This window comes from Temnothorax longispinosus, chromosome 9 (assembly GCF_030848805.1).
Source record: "Temnothorax longispinosus isolate EJ_2023e chromosome 9, Tlon_JGU_v1, whole genome shotgun sequence".
Lineage (NCBI taxonomy): Eukaryota > Metazoa > Arthropoda > Insecta > Hymenoptera > Formicidae > Temnothorax > Temnothorax longispinosus.
Window position 1 is genome coordinate 9891467 of NC_092366.1, and position 20771 is coordinate 9912237.

Here is a 20771-nt window from a genome sequence, read left to right on the forward strand (position 1 = left end):
TTTGATTTATTCGATTCAAAAAGAGATCCTAAATTCAGTACAGCATTGAGTGTCGTGGCAGGAACATTTTCCAAACTTTCATCAAAATTTACAGGTGTTGTAGAGAGATTGGCTTGATCGAGCATTCTTGGTTCGTAATATTTAGTTCGGTATGTGAATTCAAATTGCTTTATTGATTCTTCTATCATTTCTCTACTCCATGTTGTTAGTTGGAAAGTCTCTACTTTGTGTCGTGGATTGAGAATGAGTATTATGCAATAAATCCAATTAGACTTTCTGTAGTAGGTATTTGATTAATTTGTCTCGGGTTGCAGTAGCGGCTTGATGGACAACATTCTTTGTGACAAAATTGTCAATTTATCATATCAAAATTTTGATATGATAAAATGAACGTTTTAAGTTTATCAAGCATCATATTAATACCAATTACAACAAGCGGTAAAGTTATATATTTTTCGCCACTTAGAGTAGTTGACAAAACTTTAAACTGCCGTATAGGAATTTAATTAGAATATTCAAAAGAGACCACTCCATTTCCGATAAAAGGTATTTCTTCATAATATCATATTATTTTCGCACAATAAATTTAGAGCTTGCTTCATCTGCAGCGCAGAGTCTATTATGTCACAAACCGAATTCCACCGTGTAGCTGCACCTAGATTTGGTGAAATCATGCGAGAATTTGTTGTTTCGCAACATAATTTCAATTTATTTGTCCACTGTTCTGAATATTTAATTTTGCGAAAAAGATGTTGAAGTTTTGTAAGTACTCTCGTACAATTATCGGGATAAATCTCTTCATCTTCATCGGATTCGCTCGGTTCGTCGTCTATCTCATCGATATTAGACTGTATTAGTCTGAGCATATCATTCACGGCTAAATTTATTACATGTGCAAAACAATGAAAATGTTGATTATTTGGGTCAAAACTAATATTTTCAGCATCCATGAGTGGTTCTAGCTCTTTCATAAATTTTGTATTTGCCGATGCATTCACTCTAAGAAATAAGTGTTTGATTAATAAGTTGTTTTTTTTTTGTAGACTACTTTTCATCATTTATAAGTAACTGACTATCAAACACCTGTAAGACAGCAATACGTGTTTGAGAATAAGACGTCTTTCATTTTTTCAGTTACATAAAAGTGTTTTATTTTTGAAAATCAAACACTTTTAGGCATACAAAAAAAAACTTTTTTAAACATATATCACTTGCGGCTTTGCTATCTGTTGTTACTTTCATGATAATGTACGCTGTACGCAATCATTATACAACCTGAAAGTTTGTGAAAGCCAATAGTGCACTGAAAGAGAGAAAAAATAAGAGATACAATTGTTGTATACAAGCATTCTAATTGTATCTCTTATTCTCTCTCTCTCTCTCTCTCTCTCTCTCTCTCTCTCTCTCTCTTTCTCTCTCTCTCTCTCTCTCTCTCTCTCTCTCTCTCTCTCTCTCTCTCTCTCTCTCTCTCTCTCTCTCTCTCTCTCTCTCTCTTTCTTTCTCTCTCTCTCTCTCTCTCTCTCTCTCTCTCTCTCTCTTTCAGTACACTATTGGCTTTCACAAACTTTCAGGTTGTATAATGATTGTGCACATTATCATGAAAGTAACAACAGATAGCAAAGCCAAGTATATGTTTAAAAAAGTTTTTCTGTATGCCTATAAAAGTGTTTTGTATACAAGCATTCTAATTGATGAATGATGAATGATAGTCTACAAGGAAAAACAACTTATACAACAAAAGCCAGTACCCCGCTCGGTGATATATCGCGTCGATTTGTCAGCGAGCATCGTGCCTATAATATATAGGGATGATGTAATGTTTTTAATGGGTTAAGCGGGGAACACAGACTTTTGATAACGCATAATATATAAGCATAAAAAAAACTGATTGGTCTATTTCCTTATGCACATGTGTATGGACTAATCAATTTTCTTATGCTTACGCATTATGCGTTGTGCAGAAGTGTGTGCTCCCCGCTTTAGTTCGATATCGGCAATATGGGATAGAACCATTTTCGAAGGATTGAGAGGGTACGCCGTTAGACAGGATATGATCGTCGTTTATTTAGGACGATGGCGAAGGAAGAATCGTACGCATCAAATACTAAAAGATTTGTGCACGAACTTATTTAATGCCCCAAATATTCTAAATAATGTATATCCCTAGTAAATCAATCAGTACAGAGGAAATACGAAATATGAATAAGTAATAACATAGATATAAATATAATACGGATAAAATATAAATAAAGTAATAAATGAAAATAAAAATCTCTGAAATGTATTGAATACAATTACAATAGAGAAACGAAACAACTTAAAGTTCTTATTTAAAAAATTTTATTCAAAAGAAACACAAAGCGAAAGACGACGTTTAAAATCCCCCTTTAGAAGTAGCTAAATTGTAAATTATGATCTAAATTTACCAAAATCAATACTTTTCATGTAGATTTTTTACTACAGAACTACAGAAAAATTGAATTTAGTGCACTAGTTTACTATAAATAGTAAATAGAGGATATCCGTCAGCTTATCTAAACCTCATGACTTTTTTGGACGTGAACTTGCTGGAGACGCCACTAGTTTACTATTTATAGTAAACTAGTGCACCAAATTCAATTTTTGAATGAATTTTGTATATTTGGAATGGCACTTTGAGGGAGGTGGCGTCTCCAGCAAGTTCACGTCCAAAAAGGTCATGAGGTTCAGATAAGCTAACGGATATCCTCTTTGAAACACGTAATATGCAGCGAGGAGAACCACTACACATTTTTCAACGGTGATTTCAAAGATTTCAAAGATGAGTCCTTCACCAATCAAAAAGCCAGTTTTTAATTTGTCGACGTCTACATATAGTACCAAGCGCAAGGATTCATTAGGTTCCGAATTCAAATCATCGGTCTTCTCAAAAATCTGGAACGAGAAGGAAAGAATTATGAAAACAAATGCGAGTCACTGTAATATTAAACAGTAGGAATTAAGTTATATAGGGTAATTCTGGTTTAATGGTAATTCTGAAACAATGGATACCTCTCGCCGAATTGAAACTGAATTTTTTAATGAAAATTTTCTAATGTGCACCGTTCTCGAGATAATTGAACTTTTCACCGGTGATCACAGTATTATTGTATAGTACAGATATAATACTATACTATAATACTAGACTATATACATAGATATAAAACTATATCTTACATAGTTAAGTAGTAATAAACAGTGGTGAATATTCTCCCATTATAGTAGACTGTACGTAGCCGTTTTTGCCTTCCTTGAAAGAAAGGCGGGTATGAAGGATAAAAATATTTAACTTACCTTTCAAATTGTAAAAACTCTAGGTACTGCAGCTGCTATTTTCGTCTGCTGCAGTTCTCTTTCTAATTTTGTGAGGAGTGTGAGCTCATTAACAGCATCAGATTTTGCAGGCAAGTCAAAATACACTGACAATTTTTCAATAACATCGGGCAGGTTCTTTTTCACCCGAGTCTCGGGTAGAATGCCCATAAGGTTGGCCTCATATAATAGCTACAAATTCGTAAGTTTTAAGTACAAGTAACAGAAATTTTACATCTATACTTTTAAACTTATATCTATACTTTTTTTAAATTAAAATAAATTGATAGAAATGTTTGCAGTTAAAGATTTGAAGTAGTAGCTTCAAGAAACAGTACTTCAAGGAACAGTTCTTTACAATACTTCAGTAGGAGTTCAAGAAATTATAAGTACTTAAAATACTTACAAGATCAGTGTTTTTCAAGACAGGATATTCGTCCAAAATTACGGAGCAGCTGTTTCCTAAATCTTTTATCCACTGTCGGCGCGTATTGAATGTCTCAGATAGTAACACTTTTACGTGATTTATATCTTTAATATTAGTGGATTTTTTTAATTCCTTCAACAAATTGTTTGAGTCTTTGCTAATAGTTGTCTTCGACTTCTGCCCGTCGGGCGAAAGGGAATCCGGTTCCTATTCCGGAACCCGGCAGCGGAACCGCATACAATTCGGGCCCTCGTAAGAGTGTTCGTCGGGGTAACCCAAAATGACCTGGAGACGCCGTCGGGAGATCCGGGAAGAGTTTTCTTTTCTGTATAAGCGTTCGAGTTCCCTGGAAACCTCTAGCAGGGAGATAGGGTTTGGAACGCGAAGAGCACCGCAGTTGCGGCGGTGTCCGGATCTTCCCCTCGGACCTTGAAAATCCAGGAGAGGGCCACGTGGAGGTGTCGCGCCGGTTCGTACCCATATCCGCAGCAGGTCTCCAAGGTAAAAAGCCCGTTCCCTTATGCTGGTTGTAGATTGTCTTTTTTAGAACTACTAGCATAAGATTCCACTTTAGCTGACTGCTGAGAAAATCTGGGATTAAACAAACGATCATGTCAGTTACATTAACCCCCTCAAGAACTGTGCAAAGTATGTGAATTTTATAATTATAATTGCAATGTTTTTCTGACGTGTAAGTACTATTCCAAAAACAATTAATTAGTAACTATCGTGAGACAGACGTGATCGGCTTTTAGTTTCTGTAACATTTACTTTTTGCTTCCTGTATTTTTACTGCTGATGCGTTTCTTCAACCAGTTTCTTCTGTTCCTTATACATGCGCTCAGTTTCATGACCAACGGCCGATGGAAACGTTTTGTTCATTATATTTGTTTTAATGGTATTTGTCAATGGATTCAATGCCCGACTCAACTTACATGGTTAAGTGTACTTTGACTTGTTGTCTGCTCTGTTTGCGGCACATTCTTGTTTAAAACAGATTGCCCAAATAGTGGATAAGTATTAAGGATACTTAGGGCATAGTTTTTGTAATGAGAAGGCAAGGGATGTCCATTTGTCTTCCGACATAAGTCTGAAGCCCACATTCTAAAAAATTCATTGTCATGCTGAAGGATTTCTAAATCAGTCTTGTAATTTTCAAGTCCTGTGTTTTTAATGGATGACAGGTCCGTCGGATATGAAACGCTGGTTTTTCTGTGCTACAAATGCAACAATATATTAAGCGTGAATTTTTAGATAAACATCTCGCGGCGAAATGTTACGCTCGTCGAGTAAGCTCGCCGCCGTAACACTATCGCGCACTCCACACTCGCGCACGTATTTCGCAGAACTCGCAAAAGGAAAGAGAACTCAAAAGAACTTAAGAAATGCGTTTATTCCAAGCTCGTAAAACAGAACGCGTGCGGATTTCAAAAATCCGCCAGACAGAAAATCAATAAATCCATCAACAAATTTTTTCAAACCCGTTGTCAAGGAGCGCGCTTCACAGCTTTCCGCGACTTCTCTAACTCAGTGTCCAGCACGGGCGTAACATTGTCCCCCTCTTCTTAAGTTGTCGTCCCGACAACTAGAGGAAAGTTGCAAGCAGTTTCTTTCTCTTAAATTTCCGGGAACTTGAAACGCTTCCTGCTCTACCTCGAGCTAAGCTGCGAGTTAACGAGCTTCGTTTCTTCCCTCAATCCAAAAAACGCTTCTTTCCACGTGTGAACCTCTTCAACGTCGGCTTTCCTTCTACTACCAGCGCTGTCCTCTTGAGAGTCTTCGGACTGGAGGGGGAAGCTTTCGTGGACCCTGCGTCTCGCAAGACTCCCCAGTCCCCGCCTTGGCATTTGCCCTAAGTCCCACGGAAAAACCACGATTAAAAACTGTGGGCAAGGCGGTCTTCTTTCAGCTAATATCTTCGCCTGATGTTGTTCGGCACCATCTTCCCGGAGAAGTAGCTGAAAGTAACAACAAAAGAAAAATATCTTTTTCTTAAAAACCTAAAAACTAATTAAATGAATTGAAATTTTTCGGGCTCCGCGCTCCGGATGAAAATCGTGATTCGAAAGGAATTACCTCTCATAAAAAGTAGCTAATCTATCTAAATGAACGACTTTGTTCTTATGCCGTTTAGACCTACGAATGCAATAAACTACATCATTTATTCTTTTAACGACTTCAAAAGGACCTTCCCAATTACTTTGTAACTTAGGAGTTATTCCTATTTTTCTTCGAGGATTAAATAACCAGACTTTGTCCAGGCTCATAGCATAATTGTCTATCCTTCCGATCATAAAGCGCCTTGGCTTTTTGAGACTTAATTTCCATACGTTGACATACAATGTTATGAATGAGATCCATTTTTCCTTTCAAGTGACGGAAATATTCTCTTTCCGAAGGAATAGTCTCAGAACCAGGAGGATGTCCGCGAAGTAGATCCAAGGGTAATCTTAACTCCTGACTTAAATACGATCCCAATCTCGTTGATTTTCAGCAACGAACTTTGCCAGATAATTTAACAACGTCTGATGTTGACGTTCCACCTGACCATTGGATTGAGGGTAAAATGGAGTAGTTTTTGTTTTTTTAATTCCCAATAACTGAGTTAGTTCCAAGAATAATCGAGATTCAAAATTTCTTCTTTGGTCAGTATGTAATTCCGAAGGAATGCCGTATCTAGAAACCACTTGACTCAAGAAAACTTCCGTAATCGTTTTAGCCCTAATATTTCCAAGCGGAAAAGCTTCCACCCATTTCGTGAAACAGTCCGTAACCACCAACAGATATTTATTTCCCGAAGAAGAAGTTGGAAGGGGACCAAGAACATCCATTTGAATTCTTTCGAAAGGCGCACTGACATTGTAAATTTGCATAGAAGACTTTCCTTTATCAGATGGCCCTCTCTTTGAAACGCAAACTTTACAAGTCCTACACCAATGTTTGACATCCTGCTTACAGAAAGCCTAATAAAAATGTTTCCGGATCTTCTCTAAGGTCTTATTGACACCAAAATGGCCACCTGTGGAAGAATCATGAGCTTCTTCTAAAATTCGCGAAATCATTCCTCGAGGAACTATAGTTTGAAAAACAACGGAACATAAATTTGGAGACTCCCATTTCCACAAAATCCCGTCTTTAATCACCAGGGAATCCCATTGGAGCCAATAGTCCTTAGCAGTCGAATCTCTCTGAGCTATTTCTTGACGAAGAGGTCGCCTATTCTCCTCTTTTCCACGATAAATTCCTACAATTGAAGGGTCCTCCAATTGCATTCTTTTTCAGTCCGCAGATTCAATTTCTTTGAAGATCATTCTTCTAACATCTCCCCTTACAATACTTTCTTTCCCCATCTCCACTTTATCACAATATCTGCAGTTTCCTTCCGCACATGGACGCCTAGACAACGCGTCAGCGTTTGCGTGCACCTTTCCTGCTCGGTGCTTGACTACGAAATTAAATTGTTGTAGGCGTTCCATCCAACGTGCTAACTGCCCTTCTAGATTCTTAAAAGACATCAACCAGCGTAACGAAATATGATCCGTTCTAACCGAGAATTCACGTCCATATAAATAGTGATGGAAGGTCTTCAAAGCCTCCACCAAAGCTAACAGCTCCCGACGAGTTACGCAATAGTTCCTTTCAGATTTGCTCAAAACCCGACTATAATAAGCTAAGACCCTCTCCCTACTATCCTGAATCTGAGAAAGTACCGCGCCCAAGCCGTGATTTGAAGCGTCAGTATCAAGAATAAATTCCCCTTTTTCTATTGGGAAAGCTAAAATAGGAGGAGAAATTAAGTTTTGTTTAAGCTTCTCAAAAGCTTCCTGACAACGCCCATCCCACACAAATTTTCTAAGATTCTCAGTTAAAGAAAATAATGGCTTAGCAATAAGAGAAAATCCCTTCACAAATTTCCTATAATAAGAGCAGAGTCCCAAGAAGCTTCGCACTTGCTTCTTATTTTGAGGAATAGGCCACTCTTGAACGGTCTTAATTTTCTCCGAATCAGTGGAGATTCCTCTTTCTGAAACGACATGGCCTAAGTATTTTACTTCTCTCCCGAAGAAAGTACAATTTTTTGGATTGAGTTTTAAATTTGCACCCCGTAAACGAAGAAATACTTCCCTTAAATTTGCCAGCATTCCCTCGAAAGTTTTACTATAGATGATGACATCATCCAAATAAACCATACAGATCTTATTCAATATCTCACGAAGAACTTGCTCCATAAATCGCTCAAAAGTAGCAGGAGCATTACATAATCCAAATGGCATTACAGTAAACTGCCATAAGCCATTTCCTATAGAGAAGGCCGTTTTCTCCCTATCCTGAGGACGAAGCTTTACCTGCCAATAGCCGCTTTTTAAATCTAAGGTGGTGAACCAGGAATTTCCGGATAAACGATCAAAAAGATTATCTATCTTGGGAATAGGATAAGAATCTTTTTCTGTAATGGCATTGAGCTTCCTGAAATCGATACAGAATCTAATCGTTCCATCTTTCTTTTTAACTAAAACAGCTGGAGAAACCCAGGCGCTATGAGATTCTTCAATGACACCACGTTGTTTCATTTCGTTTAAAATCTTTTCCACCTTTTCTCGCATATGCAGTGGAATTCGCCTAGGAGCCTGTTTAATTGGAGAAGAATTTTTCACCCTAATAGCATGCTCAACGACGGAGCAATTTCTTGCAACCACATCTTCCGAAAAGACATCTTGAAACTCGATCACCAATTCAGCAAACTGCTCCTTTTGAGAAGCGTTGAGAGTTTCGGAATTTTTCTCAAAGAATTCTTTAAGAAAAAAAAAGGAATTCCCCTATCAAAACTACAAATTCGGGAACAGAAAAAGTTTTCTTGACTCTCTGACACCGTTTCCTCAAAAACCGAAGAGAAAACGCTTCCTACCCCTATTTTTGAAAGAAAGTCCGCTCCTAGAATACACTCGTCTTTTATGGCCGCTATGATTACCGGAAAATCCAATGAAAATTTCCCTATTTCGATTTCAATTACCACTCTATGTTTTATAGGAACCGTTTCTCCCGTTGGATAGGTCAAGAAATATCTCTCTACAGGAGTGGGTGATTTCAAATGACCTAACAAATCTTCCCTAAGTACCGACACATCGGAGCCCGTATCTATTCTAAAGACGCAAGTCCGGCCATTAACTCGGCCGCGAAAACAAAAATCACTTAACCCGCTACTTATCCTACTTAATTTCGCAGGGCCTTTGCACTCCTGAGCCAAACATGCCCCGCTGAGCTCGGCTATTCCGAGTTTCCCTTCTCTTCCGTAGTTAGAGAAGGGCACTCCGACCGAAAGTGCCCTTTGGCACCGCCAGCACTCCTTTTCCTCACGCCCGAATCTCGTCCTGAAACCCGAATTCTTCTTAAAATTTGCAGAACTCTTTTCATTTTTCTCATTCCCCGCCGATTTAATTTCGTTCCCAGCTCTGCCTTTTCCGAGATCTCTACTTTCAAACTTCCGCGAAAAACTATTCGCTTGGATGACTTTTATTGCCATGGCCCTCTCTATGGCGGCTCTCAAGGAAGTTAATCCCTCTAACTGAAGAGTTCGTTTTACGAAACCGTCAGAAAGCGCCGCAACGAACTGGGCGCACGCAATCTTATCCCGCACCTCGGCCGAGCATTCCGAATAGGCTAAACGCGCTAAACGTTCTAAATCCGCTCCCAAAACGGGCAGATCTTCTCCGGGTTTTTGTCTCCGATTAGTGAACTGGGTGTAAAACGTTTGAGACCTAGGCGCTTCGCCAAAACGCAACTCTAACCTAGCCTCTAATTCAGAATAGCGAAGGCTCTCGAATTCGGTTACCCCATCCAATCCGCACGGCACGCGCTTTCCCTCTTAAGCTCGAGGCTAAAGCCACGGTTCTCGAAGATTCCTCCCAGCCATTCGCTTGCGCAATTAAATTGAACTGTGCTAAATATTCGCGCAGAGGAACACTCCCATCGAACGTGTCGGGCTTTAATTTATAACCGAGCGACGTCTCACTCGAACCTCCACACGCGGTGCGCCCCGCACACGCGCCCTTACCCGCGCCTATCTCACGCGTCGCCTCATTCGAAATTTCGCCGCGAGAAACATTATTGGAGGGACTTAGCTGATGTACGGCGAGTTGCTCCTGAAGACGTGCTACCGCAGCGTCGCGTTCCTTCAGGCGAGCCTCCAACTCGCTGCGGAAAAGCTGTTGCTCCTGCTGCTCCAGCCGCCGCTCCTGGCGCAGCTTTTGAAGCTCCAAGTAGACAGCTTCGAAAGCGCCCGCCTCTGCCTCCGTCGCCCCCGCATCCTGCGGATGGGTCGCGCCTGCCTCCGTTGTTGCCGACGCCGCGGCCTGCGAACGGGTCCTCGGCGGGGTGTGCGTGGTCGTCATCCTATTCGGGATACTGCGTTCGTCGCCTCGTATCCCGGACGAGCCCCCAAAATGTTACGCTCGTCGAGTAAGCTTGCCGCCGTAACACTATCGCGCACTCCACACTCGCGCACGTATTTCGCGTGTTGCATACTGTTTGAGATCGTGATAAACGGCATCTCGAAAACCGCGTTCGGTTGCATGACAGCGCATGCACGCTTGCGACAATGAATATTTGCGTAACATCTCGCATTACAGAAATCGCATCGCTGCAAATTCACAGCATGGATCCTTCCAATATTTCGAGAACATTCTGTAATAACAATTCTGTGACAATAATAAAGTCAAGCTAACGGTTCGCAATAACAAGGTCTCAAACAAAGGAAGGATACAAGCTGTAAACAATTCTGGCGAAAACATGTAACGATCGTCGAATTGAACCATGACGCAGGCACGGTGACGCAGGTCGCTGAGGGCCAATCACCTTCCCGAAAATGGGTGGAAATTTCTGGAAAGAGCCTCGTTTCGGGAGGTGATAAAAGCCCTTCGCCGCGGCGCCGTGCCGCGGCGACTAGAGTACGCTTTCGGTTTTTTCGCTTGCAACACGTATCGCTATACGACCGCTTTATACACCGCTGAGTTACACCGCTTTCCGCGAGAAATCTATTCTGCTTGCTATCGCCGCTTGCCACTCTAACGCCTGTGCGTGTTACCGCTTTCTACGTTTGTTAAATCTAAAAGAAACACTCTGTAAATAACTGTATATATATGATTTTGGAACATTATAAACTCTTAATCTTGGTTACGTGCTGTGAACTTTACTGTGGTCGTCCTTCACCTCGCGCCTTCCCGCGCAACCTCGCGCTTCCGAACACATACCAGATGTAACTGTTGAATTTCTCCTTCTAGTTCTACATTCTTTGTGTACAGTGACCTACTCTTCTGTTTCTCTTTTGAAAGCGCCTTGGCCAAGGCACTATTGTTGTTGTTAAATTTCCCACACAGTGATCTACAGAATATCTGTTCTTTGTAATGATTCCTCTGAAAGTACTGCGTTCTTTTAGTACACACACCAACCCTCTTGGCTTTTCGAATTGACATTTTTGGCATTTTGTACGTACTTATTTAATTTCTTGCCCAACGAATCGATCACGGAGCACTGCCTAGAAGACCCGCCAAATCACAGCCGGGAGGCTGACACGTGGCCACGTGCGGCGTGTCGACGTCGGCACGTTTATTTCGTCCTGCGATAACAACGATTATTTTTGCCAGTGAGTGGTCTCGCCATTTGTTTCCGTCAACGCTCGGAGTTAGAGATGGGCAGACGGTTCGTGAACCGTTCAATTGAACCGGTTCACATCAAGGAACGTTTCAAAAAATGTTACGCTCGTCGAGTAAGCTCGCCGCCGTAATACTATCGCGCACTCCACACTCGCGCACGTATTTCGCGGAACTCGCAAAAGGAAAGAGAACTCAAAAGAACTTAAGAAATGCGTTTATTCCAAGCTCGTAAAACAGAACGCGTGCGGATTCCAAAAATTCGCCAGACAGAAAATCAATAAATCCATCAACAAACTCCCGTTGTCAAGAAGCGCGCTTCACAGCTTTCCGCGACTTCTCTACTCAGTGTCCAGCACGGGCGTAACAATATTAAAGGAGACTTTAAATCAGCAGGATATGACAAATATATTTACTTATATATACTTAATAACTTACTAACTAAAATATATATTTACATTAATTTTAAAAGTAGAATCTAATTCCATGTCACAATCGGTGTCATTATCAGAAGTCTAGAATAGAAATTACTATTTAGCATTTACACTTAATATATAGTCATTGTAGCTTACTGTAGTCACAACGTTTAAAAAGTTAAACTAAATACATATGTTCCATTTAAGAACAGGAGCTGACTTTAATTCTTGGCGTTTTATGTTTGTAAAATTAGAAAAAAAATGGCTACGCGATTACAATGCTTTAAGAAAGATATGTATTCTTTTAATAAAGTAACACAGTATATGAGCGTACCTTGTCTTCAGAGGATTGAGTGGTAGTGATTTTATCTTTACAATCTACCGACATCATTTTCGTAAGTTCTGTAGCTGGAGTTGATGAAAAATCCTGATTAACGCTTTTGTCAAGATAATCATTGAATGCTTCCAAATTTTTGAACTCAAGTACTTCTTGGAGCACATTGCTTTGTGACTCTAAGGGCAAGATTGTCACTGACTCGTTGATAGCAGATAACTCTTGACTCGAATCCTTAGCAGAAGCACTTATTTCAGGCGTTGTTACACGTGGGGTAAATACCACTTTAAGCACTGTTTTATTGTCAATCACGTCGTCATCTTCAATGTCAATAAACATTTTTGGAAGATCACATCGTGATTTTCCAACTTGAATTTTACATTTACGTCGCACTCTCCAGCAGCTATAAACGCGTTTAGTAGATTTGTTTTATCCGGCGTTTGCGGTGTAGATGTAAACGAAATCTTTTTATTCCTGCCGTGAAACTGACAAATTACGAACTTTAACATTTTGGTAACCGCGATATACACCAAAACTTGAAACAATACAAAGGACGCAAGCAACTCACGCACAATCATAGACAAGTGAAGGCGCGGCAACCGGCAACCGCGCTCGAGACGGAAAGGGCCCGACGATAATCGGAAGCGCCCGAGGGGAATCACGTGATCGGCTCGTGACATACCGCCCGCGGGTAATATAAAGCTACAACTACAGTTATCGTAACGCTTTGATCGTGGTCGTAAGCAATGAAACCGTCGTAAACCGTAAGTATATATATGCCAATATATATATAAACACATTTTTCTTCGCACGTCGAAAAAGCTGACAAGTTAGGTTAGGTTATGTTGTAACGCTAGACAAGCGTCGTAATCGTTAAGAACATACGTCGTCTACAATACACGGAGTAAGCGTGGAGTAAGGAGTAAGAGTAAGCAGGAGTAAGCAATAGTAAGCATTGTGTCCTGATTGAAATAAAATTAATTTATTTCGCTTACGCCCTTACGTCAGCTTTCTTAAACCGAAAATAGCCCTCTTACGCTTACTCTTACTCCTTCCCTGCTGAAAATGACCGATTAAATCCGATTGGTTCCGTATTAAATTTGGTGAAATTGAATCGGAATGAATGCGTTTTCAATCCGGTTAATTGGATGCCCGATTGGAAGTGAATCGGTTCTAATAACTAATCAATCGGAATCGTTTTTAATTTGGCATTTCCGGATTGATCTGAATCGGTCGTTATCAGTTTCAATCGTATTAATGCACATCTATTTTAATCGGGTGAATAAAGTGAGCACATGAATCGTGTTGAATCCGCATCAATCGTAAAATTTTAATACAACACCGAAATCGGATTTAATGCGATATTTCCGGGTTTATCTGAATCCGACTGAATCGGTTTCAATCGTATTAATGCCAATCCATTTTAATCAGGTGAATAAAGTGACCACATGAATCGTATTGAATCCGCATCAATCGTAAAATTTTAATACAACACCGAAATCGGATTTAATGCGATATTTCCGGAATCATCTGAATCCGACTGAATCGGTTTCAATCGTATTAATCCTAATCCATTTTAATCGGGTAAATAAAATGACCACATGAATCGTATTGAATCGGCATCAATCGTGAAATTTTAATACAACACCGGAATCGGATTTAATGCAATATTTCCGGATTCATCTAAATTCTACTCAATCGGTTTCAATCGTATCTGCGCTTAATCCATTTAAATTGGGTAGTAAAAGTAGCTATGTGAATCGGATTAAATCCGCTTTAATCATTAAAATTGTATATAACACATAATTTTTACGTAATAGAGTTCTTACTACAGGATTTCCTTTTGGTAAAGTCATGAATTCTATATTTGCAAAACTGTAAAATGTTTTTATTTAACCCTTCGAGAACACACGGGGTTAATTTGACCTTTTTTTGCCAGAAAAATTTTTAGCCAAAACTATTAAACAAAAAAATAAAATTTTTTTTCAAAAAAACACTGGGTCAATCTGACCCTACACACATTTTGATCGTCCACCATTTTAAATTGTCGAGTGCGATCAGCTTGAAAAAATTTTCAGATGTACTTGGAACATTGTTAAATCAATTGATATAAATAAAAAGTGCCGTTGGAATTATTTACATACTTTAAAAAATTTAAAAAGAGAAAAATTTTTTTTGAATTCTTTTTGAATTTTTTAAAATATGTAAATAATTCCAATGGCATTTTTTATTTATATCAATTGATTTAACAATGTTCCAAGTACATCTGGGAATTTTTTCAAGCTAATCGCACTCGTCAATTTAAAATGGTAGACGATCAAAGTGTGTGTAGGGTCAGATTGACCCAGTGTTCTCCGTGAATGAAAAAAAAGGTGTTTTCGAAGGGTTAAATAAATACTGCACATTGTAATAAATTTGTAGTACAAAGAATGGAATTATAATAAAGTAGTAAATAATCCTGTTTATATATCCGGAATTCACGGATTCTATCAGTTTGAATCGGTCAGTCAATCCGTTTAAATCATTATAATTTCGTGATTTCGGAGTTCACGAAATCATAACAATTTAGACTGATTCAAACCGATAGAAAACGAGTGAAATTACATCTTTGAGTACGAATCCGTTTCAATCGTTTCTAATCGGTATAATCGTTATGAAATCATACACGCAGAAAATTTTTCTCGAATAATGTAGAATATTCATAATAAAATTTACTAGATTTGCATCGCACCGGTAGGATATACGCGTATTCAACCGGAAATTAATATATGACAATAGAAAAGTAATAGTTTAATCAGATACATCTTGTAACCTAAAGGTAAATAAGTTTGCCATACTAATATAACAAGGAAATATGAGAAAAGTAAAAAAAGTCCTATACTAATATGTATATAGACGACGGAAATCGCGTGGCGCGAGCGGCAACGCGCGGCAAAAGGGTTCGGTTCGCGCCCGCTACGCGGCGCATCGCCGGTATATTCTCGCGTGATTAAGATTCAACATCGACCCCTATATCTAGGGCAGCTCGGCAGGGTTTCTACAGTGTTCTCAAGTTCGCTCGTGCCGGACAGCTGACTGCCACAGCCTATAACAGCAACTTATGTTTTTGCCATGACTGCAACCGACGTCTCGTTTTTTGTCCATCAGCCATATTTTTATTCTTTGCTCTCTAAATTCCCTATACTTTCTGGAAATCTTTTGCATATTATGACTATATCCTAGCCGTGCAAGATTAGTATGGTATTTATTTTGTTCGTGTATACTTGTATTTTCGAGAAAAATTTTCTGCGTGTAACGATTCAAACCGATAGGAACCAATTGAAATTACATCTTTGAATACCAATTCGTTTCAATCGTTTTCAATCAGTGTAATCGTTATAAAATCATAACAATTCAAATCAATAGAATCCGATTGAAATTACATCTTTGAATACCAATCCGTTTCAATCGTTTTCAGTCGGTGTAATCGTTATAAATCCGTGATTTCCGGATCAAGAATCCAGATTCATGCGGATTCAAAATTTTTAATTGGATTCAATCGGTCATTTTTAGCAGGGTTACTCCACGCTTACTCCGTGTATTGTAGACGACGCTTTAAACATATATATATATTGGTCTCAACAAATTAATATTTGTTTTATTTTCCAAGGAATTTGGTTTGAGCGGATGACATTAAAACTTACTAAAAAATGGCTTTAAAATGTTTGATGTGCGGGATGTTGTTTCCTCCCCATTTACTCAACCGTCACATTGGAATTGTTCATGAAAATGAACCAAACTTTCGCATAAACTGTGATTTCCCCGGCTGTGGTACTTCGTACTCGAAGTGGAGATCATATGTGCAACCAGTGCAACACAATGGGCACAAACATAGAAGGAATTTTAATGAAGATAATGTACTCATGGAAGAAAATGTTCTAGAATTTGCTATTGACGAAGAACCACTTGATGAAGATAATATACTCATGGAAGAAAATGTTCTAGAATTTGTTATTGACGAAGAACCACTTGTGCAGGAACCGATAGGTTAGTTGATGTGAACGCTTTAACTTTAAAACAAATAAATCTATAATTAAATATAACGCGTATCTTAATCGTCACTTCATTCATTCATTGTTTGTCACATTTTCTTACAGAGCCTATGACTCCTACCCAGAAACTTGCATTTCAAAGTGCATTATTCGTTGCGAATTTACCAGAAAAACTTATGATACCACAATCTACAGTACAGAGCATTATAGAAAGTACCTGCCTACTGATAGAAGATTATTTGGCTATTATTCAGGTATATAGTACAATACTGTGAGTTGTTTTCTTTTTAAGAATTTAATATTGTTATTAATTTAAATATTAACTTGTTTCAGGACTCATTGCTGTCGACTGATGAACCTGTAGACTCACAAGTAATACGTAATGTATTTAAAGATTGTAAGCCATCCGAAATGTTCCAGCATTGTAAAAATCCGTATCAGTTACATTCCTTCATGTTAAAATCATTAAATATGATTGCACCAGAGAAAGTTATTATTGGTAAGAAAAGAATTTGGTCAAAGAATGGAGAACTGAAGGAACAGAAGGCTGTAGCATACGTGGTACCATTCCTGAAGAGTCTAAAATTGTGTTTAAATAATCGTGATATCTTACAATGTGTTGACAACCCCCGTCCAAAGGAGAGAAGTTTTCAAGACGGTTACAGATGGTCATTATTATCGTAATCATCCAGTGTACCAGTATGATCATAAAGCGTTATCCATAATGATTTACTATGATGATGTGGAGTATTGTAATCCATTAGGATCTAAAACTCACAAATTGGCAATGTTTTATTGGGTGTTGCTGAATATCTATCCAGAATTCAGATCATCTTTTAGAGTGCACAACTTATTAGCTGTCACAAAAACAAGTAACCTTAAATCATTTGGAGTTGCACCTGTTCTAGAAAGTTTTATTCATGACATGCAACTGTTGGGAGATCGAGAGGGAGTTAAATTGCAAGTGTGTGGAGTAGAGCGTGTGTTTCATGGGTTCGTGACCGTAATAGCTGGTGACACTCCAGCTTCTGCTTTGCTTGGTGGTTTCAAAGAAGGGGTTGCTGGAGCTACACATCCATGCAGGCGTTGTATGATAAGCAAAAATGAACTGAAAAGTAACTTTAATATTAATTCATTTGCCCTAAGGGATAGCAGTTCACATTCAGATCAGCTAAACATCCTCAGTGAAGATTTGACTCCACAAGCGAAGACTTTCTGGTCAATGCAGTTTGGGATAAATTCTAGAAGCTGTTTGCTAAACTTAGAAAATATGGACGTAACACGCTGTTTTCCTCACGATTTTATGCACATAGTTCTAGAGGGTGTTTTGGAATCCCACATCACAGTGTTTATTAAACATTGTATTTTTGAAGGAAAATTCACTTTGAATGATCTTAATCTTTCAGTGTCCAATTTTGACTATAAGTGTTTTTCTAAAGATAGCCATGCACAATGCAAATAGAAAATCTTGTAACATAAATTTACAGATAGCGATTTCTTTGTACAAGACGATAGCAGATAATACCAGGAAATACACATACATCTTTTTCTCCAAAAAAGCATTTTAAATGAAAATTTTTTCCACTATCATTTGGTGGCCCAATTATGTTAGGTGCAGTATATGTTAGGGGCTCTTTTCTCTGGACAAATTTTTTCTTCACAAATTAATAGACAAAGTCAACATTACTCTCTTCTACGGATACTCTGCCGATGTAGGGATATCGACTACAACTTTCGCAATTTAAAGTCGTCATTGTCTCTCTAAAAGAAGATAAAAAATATGGAGAAAATAATCCTTTCTTTTTTAGCATATGCTAAAATGCATTATAATATTATATATATTTATAATTATAGCGAGATTATATATCCCTATATTTCCTCCAACCCGCCCTTTCGGTCCCCACGAGTTTCTAACACTCGTTTGTTGCGGAAAACAAATGATCGTGACAAACAATTTGTTTGTTCGTGAGTTATAATTTTTTAAATAACGCCTTCACCTATACTGCCTGCACATCTTCAAGATGCTTTGTCTTGGTCAGACTTTGGCTTTCATTGTTGGAAAGTGGCTAGATGAAACTGTTGAGGATCACATAAGAACTTTTATCTTGCTGATTGCAAATTATCAATATTGCATTATCTTATGAGTTGCATGAAGATGATGTGGATCTTTTGAATATTATGATTCAAACTCACCACATACGTTTCAAGGTCTTGTATGGTGATGCTGCGATTACACCTAAGTGGCACTATATGCTTCACCTTACGGAGCAAATATTGTTGTTTGGATTGCCTCGTCAACATTGATGCATGAGGCTGGAAGCCTTACACAGTTATTTCAAGAATATAGCTTCGAGAATAAAAAATTTCAAAAATCTCCCTTTTAGTTTTGCCGTGCGGAAACAAAAACTTCAATGTCTTGAGTTTGCTCAAATGCCTGGAACTACTACTAGAGCTTTCTTGTATCATGGTGATATTGTTTCTCCAGGTATACCAATGCCCAGAGATTCTATTTATCGTAATCTTGTCAGTCCATATCTACGAAACCTTCCAGAAAATATTGAAATAATGTGTAGTGGTAGTGTAACAACAATGGGTTTTTGTTTCAACAAACAATCCTTTATCTTAATTAATTTAGTTGATGACAGTCTTCCTTTGTTTGGTAAAATTTTAGAAATAGTTGTATGGCAAGATTTACATGTAATTGTTTATGAAGAGTTTTTTACTGATGAATTTGAACCAAAGTTAAATGCGTATAAAGTTGGGCCTCATAAACCCAGTAAGTTTAATGCTGTACCAATTAGTAAGTTGATTTGTAAGCATCTACTTGTAATGTTTGAATATGGATCCTGTGATTATGTTCTTTTGACATATCATAAACGGACAGAGTTTATAGGCTAGAGCTAGCTGGCTTAATTGTACTAGTATATCAGCTACATGAATAAGACACACGTTAATTCAAGGTTTTCTTGACTGTAAATAAGGTTACTAAAAAACCAATAGACTGGGAAGGAAGGACGCTATCATTTTCTGTTACTATACTCATTTTTTTTTAATTAAATATTTTTTTATTTTACATTATCGTAATATTATTGTATTATATTTCTGTAATTTTTTAATAAAACGAACAAGTACGGATGTATAAGTATGAGTATTTTTAAAATTCTCTAAAACAACCTGGCTTCGAAGCGCGGATCTAGCTCGCGGCTGGCCTGGGTTCGAAGGAGGTGCGGAGAAGCAGACGGGTGGCGGGGTTAGCAAAATGAAGGCGCGTCTCGGTTAACAGAAAATAGTCAAGTTTATTCTATAACAATAACAATATATGCTCGCGACATTTACAACGGGTCAATGCGTGTGTACTGCTTTAGCGGAATTCGCTCGCGTATGCCCGCGCGGTTTCCGACGGTTGGGCGTGCGTGTGAGGCAACGTTGGTTTGGTCGCGGGCGGCGCGGGGCAACCCGCGGTATGTGCGGGGCGGAGCCGTTGCTTTTGTATTCTCGTGGACCGAATCGCGTGGTGGTAGGTATCGGTACGGCGGCGCCGGTTTCCCGGTCGGCTCGGCCCGGAGCGCGGAAAAATGGCGCGAAGCGCGGCGGCGATATGGATCGCGAAGCGTGGGTAACGCGGTGGAAGCGGGTCGTCGGCCGAGACACACTCGGCGAGGGCAGAGAATGCCGGAGGCGCTCTACCGTCTTGTCCGGACAGGCTTCGGATGATTTGGATAATAGAGAGAAGCTGGTCCTTCGCCGAGACGCACTCGGTGAAGACAGAGAATGCCGGAGGCGCTCTACCTTATTCGGACGGCTTCGGGTGATTTGGATAACTGCGGAAAGCTGGTCGTTAGCCGAGACACACTCGGCGAAGACAGAGAATGCCGGAGGCGCTCTACCTTACGTTCGGACTGGCTTAGTGCGGGAATTCAGGATCGGTGTTGTCGGGAAGACGGATGATCGGGAATCGCGCTCTGTGCCAGCGACGCCGGGCTTATATACGCGTCGCGGCGGCGTCGCGGCATGGTGGGGGTAGCGACGGCGATCGCGAGCGCCGGGCCGGTGCGGCGGAGCGATCGGGGATCGTGGCGCCCTGACGCCGTGATCGCGTTTGGCGGTCTTCGGCCGCCTTCGGCACCGCTCGGCGCGGTGAAGCGGTTGCCGCGTTAAGTCCATTCGCGGACTTCCTAACATTGCATGTGAGAACGATTAAAAATACGCTGGGCACACCGTGCCCGTTCTTCACTCCCACGGGTGGTCGGCTGGGTGGTCTCGGCGTGGTGTTCCTGCCGGAACGATGCATGTTTGGGGGTGCATTGTTACATCACCCCCCCCTCCTTGGAAAGCGCGAATTCGGCGCTCTACGTTTTCGGCCCGATTTCCCGGATGCTGCGGACGGAGCCGGTCGCATTAAATCGTATGTGCCATCGTTTTCCTCCCGACCGCGTTTTGTGCTGCCGGGAGACGTGCGCGTGGTAGTGGGGCACCCATACGATGTGCCCGTCCTCTACAGCTACCGGGATCGATGGTGGTAGCTGGGTTCCTTCCGCCCGTAATGGTTGGACGTCGGCTGGTGCTGGCCGCGGCGGCGGCGGCGCG

The 20771-nt window shown here is 39.9% G+C and overlaps 1 protein-coding gene across 2 annotated transcripts in view; it reads left to right on the forward strand.

The window, feature by feature from the left end:
* Positions 1 to 19412, forward strand: part of LOC139819156 (uncharacterized) — a 48075-nt gene extending 28663 nt beyond the window's left edge. The window contains exons 2-4 of one of the 2 annotated variants that reach the window (XM_071788356.1): positions 15803 to 16179; positions 16290 to 16438; positions 16518 to 19412. In XM_071788356.1, the coding sequence (XP_071644457.1) occupies positions 15843 to 16179; positions 16290 to 16438; positions 16518 to 16868 (837 nt within the window). In that variant the 5' untranslated portion in view covers positions 15803 to 15842 and the 3' untranslated portion in view covers positions 16869 to 19412. Of the gene's footprint in view, positions 1 to 14387; positions 16180 to 16289; positions 16439 to 16517 lie in introns of those variants that run through there. The other variant, XM_071788357.1, reaches the window with a different exon arrangement.
* The last annotated feature ends 1359 nt before the right edge of the window (positions 19413 to 20771 follow it).